This window comes from Neophocaena asiaeorientalis, unplaced genomic scaffold, assembly GCF_003031525.2.
Source record: "Neophocaena asiaeorientalis asiaeorientalis breed wild unplaced genomic scaffold, Neophocaena_asiaeorientalis_V1.1 scaffold606, whole genome shotgun sequence".
Taxonomy (NCBI): domain Eukaryota; kingdom Metazoa; phylum Chordata; class Mammalia; order Artiodactyla; family Phocoenidae; genus Neophocaena; species Neophocaena asiaeorientalis.
Window position 1 is genome coordinate 12,151,604 of NW_020173687.1, and position 9,251 is coordinate 12,160,854.

A 9,251-nucleotide genomic window follows, 5' to 3' on the forward strand; every position below is an offset into this window, starting at 1 on the left:
AAAATGAACAAAGCCTCCCTGTGCATCTGATACCTGATGACGTGGGGATGGTCCCCTGGATACATCAATGGCTGGCCAGGAAAATTCACCACCTCAGGGCTCCCCGCCCACTTCTGGAAAAACCTGGCTGTATACAGGAGTGGCCCTCTGCATCTCCATGTGGAGCACCCAACTCTTAACATTGTCAGACTGTGCTTCTTGAACCCAACCCGAGTGAGAATAACGCAATCACTAACGACAAGTAATTTCTGAATTCCATATGAAAGGTGGGCAGACAGGGGCAGACTCAGTTTCCATGAGTTTACCGGGGGTGGGCACTAAAATACCTGGCTGAGGACTTCTATGAAGGAACGAGTAGGAGGAAAGGCTGGGGTCTTGGTTCTTACCTTTAACTGCAGACGTGACCACATCTTCTAAGATCTCCTTCACCACTTCCTGAGCTCCATCTTCGGTCCCTACACATACACCAAATACACAAACACAAACACATACGTGTGGGCATTTCCAGGGAAAACTAAGGAAGGTGGAGAAGGAGATTAAGGGTCGCAGTCGGAAGGCAAGGGTACAAATAAGCCCTCTCCAAAGCCAAATCTGATTGTGTCCCAGGAAATCTGGAAACTCAGAGGCAGCATCTGCTATGACTCGGTTTTCCCTCTGTGGAACACTAAGACCTCGCTGTCTTATACATTCTTCCTTCCTGAGTCACAGCTGCTGGCCCAGGGCCCTCTCTACCACCCCGGCTTGGAGGCAGGAGCTGGACTGTATCCAGCTATAGTTCCTGGCAGAACAGAAGAAGCAGCTTCATCTTGTCCCTTCACCTCGTGTACCACAGAGCCCTGGTAAATGACATGCCTTCTGCTGCTTTGTTTTCCCACACTGTAAGCCCAGAACTTAGCATGAGATTTCTAATGTGACAGTTGAGAATTTACTAAATTTTAAATTGAATTATTCTATAAAATGTTAACTGTTTAAGTGGAAGAGGTTTGGTACCAGTTGTTTTTGTAGAAAACTAGTTCTGGGAGAACTAGTAAACAGCACTTGACTAGACCTTTGGAAGTAAATATTACTGATTTATAAAACATCACTGACAAAAAGACCATCATGCTAAATAAACAAAACCAAAATAACCCTTTAAATTCTTCCTTCATGAGGATTTTCAGTCAGGCCACTATTTTTATGAGTTCTGGGCTTGGTCCACTAGATCCTGCAGAAGCAGCACCAAGTATTTTCATTGAGCACTTAACTCGTGAAAGACAAATGTTGCCCCACATATCAAATCAGTAAACAAAGGATGTTGCAGCCAACAAGCCACCAGAGTCGCCCCCTACGGTAAGCCCCGGGGGAACTCAGGATGGAGACAAATGACACCACGCCCTCAGCCACTGCAGCCACCTCCACAGGGTGCACCCTGAGGGGACTCAGGATGGGAAAGCACAGGATGCTGGCCCCAGATAGTGAAGGTGCACATCAAAGGAATGACTTCAATGAGCCCAGACTCTTGCATCTTCCCATACAGAGAAAAGTACTCAATTCATTAACTTGAGGTATCTGGTTTTCTTTAATTAACAGTAATATTTTGAAGTTCCGATACCTGGTCTTTGTTGCAAAAACTCCTCTATACCCTGGCTCCTCCCTGACCTCTTCGGAGCAGGCCTGCAGAGAGGCTGTGTCCTGGCTTAAGTCCTCAGGTTTGTCCGCCAATAAAACATAATCCTCAACTTTTATTCTCAACTGTGCATTTTTTTTTTCAGTCGATACTCACCATAACTATTTATTTATTCTCCACCACCCAGCTTTACTGAGGGCTAATTGACAAATAAAACCATCATAATTATTTAAATGCGTAAGTAAATTTATGTGGAAAATACTGATGTTATATGCTTTTCTTAGAGGGCAAAAAAGAACTTGGAATGGAAGTTAGAAAAGTCCGCAGCCACAGGCAAAATCTTCTAAACCTGTTTTTTCATCTAAATAAGATGATTTAGTCCACATCAGTGTTACTCATACTTCAGTCATTCTCACATAACCGTCACAATTTCTGCCATTTCCGTGCACCACTTATTAGATTTAATGCACACATATTTACATACACTTTTTTTGGGGGGGTACCAAATTACTTTATTTGAAGGAATGGTACTAAGGAAAGGACTTGTAGATATTTTGGTACATACATACATATTTAACAGTGCTCTTTAACTCACCTTAAACAGTAACTAACATTCACAAAATCACAGGCTTCATACGCTAATCATACTTTCTGAATGCGTGTTAAAATAAACATACAACTATTAAAATAAAAACCATTCACCTATGAGCCATCTAAGATCTCATCTATGCCATGATTTGGTAAACAAGTGGCTAGATATTTCCAAGTTCCCTTCTAGTTCCAACATTCTCTTATGCTATGATTTAATCGAATTATGATGACAGTTTCTAATCTGTTAGTCCCTTGTACACATTCAACACCCAAGAAATATCAGCCTGATGCATACATTTCATCAGAGGAGCTGCAGGCTTGATGAGTTAAATCAGAGGCTGCGAAGTGGTGGCTGCCGGGTACATCTGGTCTGCAGATACGCACTGTTTAGGCTATACCCTGTTTCCCCCCGCCCCCAAACTTTAGTGAGCTATAAGTGACAAGAATTATATATATCTAAGGTGTATGACTTGATGATTTGATATATGCATACACCGTGAAATAAACACTACAAACAAGACAATTAACATATTCATCACCTCACATAGTTACCTTATTTTTTTCCTTTTTTTTTTTTTTCTGACGAAAACACGTAAGATCTACACTCAGCAAATTTCAAGTGTATAGCACAGTATTGTTAACTCTGGTCACACAGTTGTACATTAGATCTCCAGAACTTATCCATCTTGCATAACTGAAACTTCGTACCCCTGACAAACATCTCCCCGTTTCCCCAGCCACCTTTCTACACTATCTCTATGAATCTGACTACTCTAGGTACACCTCATATAAATGGAATCATGCAGTATTCATCTTTTTTGTGACTGGCTTCTTTCACTTAGCATAATGCCCTCCAGGTCCATCCATGTTGTTACAACTGGCGGGATATCCTTTTTTAAGGCTGAATAATATTTCACTGTATGTATATAACCACATCTTTTTCCATTCATCTGTTGATGGGCACTTACGTTGTTTCCATATCTTGGTTATCGTGAATAACGCTGCAATGAACATGGGAGTGTAGATTATCTCTTCAAGATCCTGATTTCATTTCCTTTGGCTACATACTCAGAAACAGAATTGCTGGATCATAAAATATTTCTATTTTTAATTTTTTGAGGAACCTCCATACTGTTCTTTTTTTCCTCCATACTGTTTTTTGTAACAGCTGTACCAACTTACATTCCTACCAACAGGGTACAAGGGTTCCCTTTTCTCTACATCCCCTCCAACTCTTTCTGATGAAAGTCATTCTAACAGACATGAGGTGGTATCTCATTGCGCTTTGGATTTCTATTTTCCTGGTTATTAGTGAAGTTGAGCACCTTTTTAAATGTCTGCTGACCATTTGTATGTCTTCTTCTGAGAAATGTCTATTCAGGTCCTTTACCCATTTTTCAGTGGGGTTATTTGTGGTTTTTTACTCTTGTATGAGTTTCTTAGACATTTTGGATGTTAACCCCTTATCAGATATATAGTTTGCAAATATTTTCTCCCAATCCATAGGTTGCATTTTCACTCTGTTGATTGTTTCCTTTGCTGTGCCTATGCACTGCTTTCTAAAACTTTTGAATTAGCTGTGAACATTTAAAAACTGGGAGACATGTCATAAAAATCCAGATCTCGCTTCTATTTAAAGAAAAAAAAAAAAAAAAGAATATCTGGTAACACTGGCCCCAACCGGCTAGAACCAGGAGCAGCTGTCCCTTTTAGCCAGGGCATGAACTCTGTAGATGTCCTGCTGCCTCATTCCATGCCGCTCCCAACTGTCTATCCTCCTTGAGGTCAAGCACAGAGAGTAGGAAAGGAACACATGCCCAGTAGCATGTCTCTGACAAGAGTGGTAAAAATGGAAGACTGACAGGGTAGGGCGCTTTAGAACCTCAGAGAGAAAATGTTCCTCAACACAGTGATTGAGAGTGAGGGCTCTGGAGCCAGTATGCCTGGTTCAGATCCCGCTCTACCACTTCCCAATGTGGGATCTTAAGTAACTGCCCCGAGCCTTGGTTTCCTCAGCAGTAAACAAGGATGATTACAACAGCACCTACCTCACAGGGTTTGTGAGAACTGGATAAGATAAAACACGTAAAGCGTTTAAGATGATGCCTGAAAAGAAGAGCACTAAAACGTTAATTTTTCTTAGGCCTGCGTGTTTTATATGTAGAGCGTAATTGCGTTAAGACATTCACGATGCCCTGGTGATAGAAGCTTTCTCATTTCTGCCATCTGCCTGGCCCTGGAGACTAAGTCCATATTGAAATTCCCCAACTAGCCATGTTGAAAGCACTTTCAGTTAGCTAAAGCCTTCACTATCTTTCACTCCTACAGAGAAAAGTAAAATTTCCATTTCAACGTGGATCTCCCCTTTCCTTCACTGCTGTTTTTCCATTTAAACAGCATCAGGATCACCATTTTTTTGAGGGATAAGAGTGTTTAACCTATCTTCCTTGACAGGCTGGATCCGTACCAGCACCCATTCAAAATTAAAATAGTCTCAGGCTAGGAAGGGGTGGGGAGTCAGGAAGTCCAGACTCCCGCGGAAGGTTCCTGCAGAGGGCACTGTTGCTGGGGAATCCCACCAGCGGCCCAGAAGCAGCAGGACTCCACACAGGAACCCTGGGCCGCTTCCCCTGCTGACATGACCGCCTGCAGGGCTCAGAAGAGGCTTTCCTGGATGGTGTAATGACCACCAAGAAGGCTGCTGTGTTTAAGTTTCAAGTCTGCTGTGAAAATGTGGGACAACCAAATCAAATCAAATCCTTGCAAAGTTCAGAGTACACTTAAAAAACACTGGTTTTGCTGGTTTGCGGGGAAGTCCAGCGGCCACCACCTGGCCATTACTGATTAGGTAACAGACCCTACCTGTTTCACAGACTCTGTCCCCAAGTAAAATAAGATAGACACCTTGACTAGGTTCTGATTGGAGAAAACCTTGCTGCCACCCCCTCCCTAGCCAGCTAGACAACAACCCCTGAGGCAGACACTGCCAGTTACCTAACTCAGATCCTCCTTCCTCAGAGAGCTCTATTTCTGTTTCGGAAGGGGCTGTGCCTACATTTCCTGGCCTTCCTAGTAGAAAGGGTGGCCACGTGACCCAGTTTTAGCCAATGAGGGGCAAGCCTAAGTAACGGGGATGGCACAGGCTTCCAGGAAGGCTCCTTAGAAGGGGCGGTGACTCGGCTAGGAGTCCTTTAGTCCATAAAAAAGTCCATAAAAAATCTTGCCATTTGTGAAAACATGGATGGACCTAGAGGGTATTATGCTAAGTGAAATAAGTCAGAAAAAGACAAATCCTCTATGTTTTCACTTATATGTGGAATATAAAAAACAAAACAAATGGACAAATATAACAAAACAGAAATAGACTTACAGATACAGAGAACAGACTAGTGGTTGCTAGAGGGGAGGGGGGTGGGGTATGGGATAAAATAGGTGAAGGAGATTAAGAGGCACAAACTACCACTTATACGATAAGTAAGTCACAGGGATGTAATGCACATCACAGGATACACAGTCAATAATATTGTGATAACTGTGTACAGTTTGTCGCCTCTAAAGATATCAAATCACTATGGTGTACACCTGAAACTAGTATCAGGTGGTAAGTCAGTTATACTTCAATTAAAAAAATAAAAATTAGTCAAAGATCCTTACTCTCATGGTACTTACATCTTAGCTAGGATAATAAATAAGTAAATTATACTTTCTGCTACATGCTAGGGAAAAAGTAGAGTGGGAGAAGGGAGACCAGGAGTTAGAAGGGGCAAGTGTGTGCATGTGGTGACAATGAAATATGACATACACCTGTTTCCTAGAAACAAGGCTTTGGTGATGTCCAGCATCTAAGCATCTGGTAACGCGAAGAAAACTCAAGGGAAAAACCAAGGCATAAAGCTGTTTGCTGTCACATTCTGGCCACACACCAATACGGTTCCTCAAATGTATGAAACACATTGGACAACTTATTGTCCCAAAATAAATGTCCATTACACAGCTAATAAAAATGCTATAAACCAATGAGCTGCAAAACCTCCCTGTAAAGCAGGCTGTGTCAAAAACAAGTCAGAAAGAAGGGGGACCTGTGGGTACATTTTGTTGTTTTGATAAAGAGTTAGCCTGAGAACTTTTGTTTGTCTGTTTAAAGCTATTTTAGTTTTTTTTTTTTTTTTGGCCAGGCAGCACCGTGCAGCATGCGGGATCTTAATTCCCCGACCAGGGATTGAACCCACGCCCCCTGTAGTGGAAGCGTGGAGTCATAACCATTGGACTGCCAGGGAATTCCCCAGACCCTTTTTTTTTCTGGTCAACAAAAATAATAAAATTCCTAAAGCAGAGGATCTGGTATCATTAACATGGAAAACAGACTCACGTTATCCTACTGCACTGTTCCCATTAACTTCAAGTCTGATTACCATTTGAAATATTTGTAATTTTTTTCTCTAAACTAACTCATTTTTTAAGCTGAAACTTATATGAAAGATAATAACAACAAACACTTATAGAGCCCTAAGTGCCAGACACTGTTCTCATTAATTCTCACAAGCCTATAAGTACCAGTTGTATTCTCATTTTAAAGATGAGGAAACTGAGGCTCAGAGAGGTTAAAGATTTTGCTCAAGGTCACAGAGCTACTAAGTGGTCAGTTATGATCTGAACCCAGGCTGTCTGATCAGAACCTCCACACTAGCTGAGGGAGGATACATTTTCTCTATTTTGTAGTACCTAAGAGTTGGGTTGTTTTTCCCTTAAAGAATGGGTTGCAAGATGAAAAAAGTGAGCTAAGAAATCTGTGAACACACAGGTAACTCTGTACCTACAACAGCTACATATTAGCTGTATACATGTAAAAATGCTAAAGTCTAATGCTGGGAGTTAAATAGTCAGAATCTTAAAAATAAACTTAGAAGAAAAGGGGAAGTGACTGCTCATGGGTACAGGGCTGGGTGTGATAAAAATGCTCTAAAACTGATTGCGGTGATTGTTGCAAACTCTGTGACCATACTAAAAAGAACTGAACTGTACATTTTAAACGGGTGAACTTATGGAATGTGAACTGTATTTCAATCAAGCAGTTTTTCAAAACATTGACGAGAATAGCTGGGCCATTGGAGGGGTGTGAATGGACAAATGGGGTGAGGTCCCAAGGGAAGGCTGCTGGCCATGCCCTAAAATTCACATAAGCTAGCATGTCACAGGCTCAAAAATCTCATTTTGTGAATTTACAAAGAGCTATCTGATCCACTTCTTGCTCAGGCCGATAAGACTGACAAATTGTCGATTTATCAACTTGGGATGAAAAACTGCTGAGGGGAAAAAGATGCTCTGGTCTGTCGGTGAATTGTTACCCACACACATTTCACTGGGAGGCACATTATCCCAAGAAGGCCCAGGAAGGGTTCCCAGTAAAGCAGGACAACGTATGTGGAGCACCCAGGTAGCAAGCACCACTCCTGGCACAGTGACTGCCTAGCCAGGGGTGGCTACGTGACGGCCATTCCACAGGATGGAACCCGCAGGAGAGCTGGATGTGTCCTCTGTCACAGAGGCACTGGAGCCTGGGGGCCTCAGCAGCCTGGACTGTACCCTGGGGCGCAGTGTCCCCCAGGCCGGCACCTCCACCATCTGCCTTGCAGGCTGCCCTTCCTCCCAGGCCTCCCAGGCTCCTCAACCGGTTCTCCTGAAGGACTTGTTCTTTCTTTAGAGCCACATCTGGAGAAGTGGAAGCCAGTCACTCTTTGTAAGGGTGACGGTGCACCTCCATTCTGACCTACCATTGGCAGGTTTGCGGTCTGATTTCTACAGGCAATCTGATGCCCACGTTCTTGGGAGAAGCCTCACGGGGTACATCATACTGGCAACAAAATCCACAGCAATATACTAAGTGTAAAGCATACTTTGTTAGAACAGAATTTTAAGTTAAAAAAATGTATTTACTGAATGTGTGTGCTGGGCACCAGACCAGGTGTTGGGAATATTGTGGTAAACAGGGTGGCCAAGGTCTTAGACCAGGAGCAAGTGAACAAAAACTCTTCAGTGATTTGGGGTAGTAATAAGTGTTATGAGGGGGACTTCCTTGGTGGGGCAGTGGTTGAGAATCCGCCTGTCAATACAGAGGACACGGGTTCGAGCCCTGGTCCAGGAAGATTCCACATGCTGTGGAGCAACTAAGCCCGTGTGCCACAACTACTGAGCCGGTGCTCTAGAGCCCACGAGCCACAACTACTGAAGCCTGCGCACCTAGAGCCCGTGCTCCGCAACAAGAGAAGCCACAATGAGAAGCCCGCGCACCACAATGAAGAGTAGCCCTCCCCGCGTACAGCAACGAAGACCCAATGCAGCACAGCAAAGGAAACCCTAACCAAGATGAAAAGACAGTCCTCAGAATGGGAGAAAATATTCGCAAATGAAGCAACTGACAAAGGATTAATCTCCAAAATTACAAGCAGCTCATGCAGCTCAATATCAAAAGAACAAACAACCCAATCCAAAAATGGGCAGAAGACCTAAATAGACATTTCTCCAAAGAAGATATACAGGTTGCCAACAAACACATGAAAGGATGCTCAACACCATTAATCATTAGAGAAATGCAAATCAAAACTACAGTGAGATATCATCTCACACCAGTCAGAATGGCCATCATCAAAAAATCTAGAAACAATAAATGCTGGAGAGGGTGTGGAGAAAAGGGAACACTCTTGCACTGCTGGTGGGAATGTGAATTGGATACAGCCACTATGGAGAACAGTATGGAGGTTCCTTAAAAAACTAAAAATAGAATTACCATACGACCCAGCAATCCCACTACTAGGCACATACCTTGAGAAAACCATAATTCGAAAAGAGTCATGTACCAAAATGTTCATTGCAGCTCTATTTACAATAGCCAGGACATGGAAGCAACCTAAGTGTCCATCAACAGATGAATGGATAAAGATGTGGTACATATATACAATGGAATATTACTCAGCCATAAAAAGAAACGAAATTGAGTTATTTGTAGTGAGGTGGATGGACCTAGGGTCTGTCATATAGAGTGAAGTACGTCAGAAAG

At 42.8% G+C, this 9,251-nt stretch overlaps 1 protein-coding gene across 1 annotated transcript in view; it reads right to left on the bottom strand.

Moving 5' to 3' along the window:
- Nucleotides 1-9,251, bottom strand: part of ARFGEF2 (ARF guanine nucleotide exchange factor 2) — a 98,177-nt gene that overhangs the window by 61,867 nt on the left and 27,059 nt on the right. Inside the window, exon 7 of the mRNA XM_024750287.1 lies at nt 387-455. Within this exon, the coding sequence (XP_024606055.1) occupies nt 387-455 (69 nt within the window). The remainder of the gene's footprint in view (nt 1-386; nt 456-9,251) is intronic.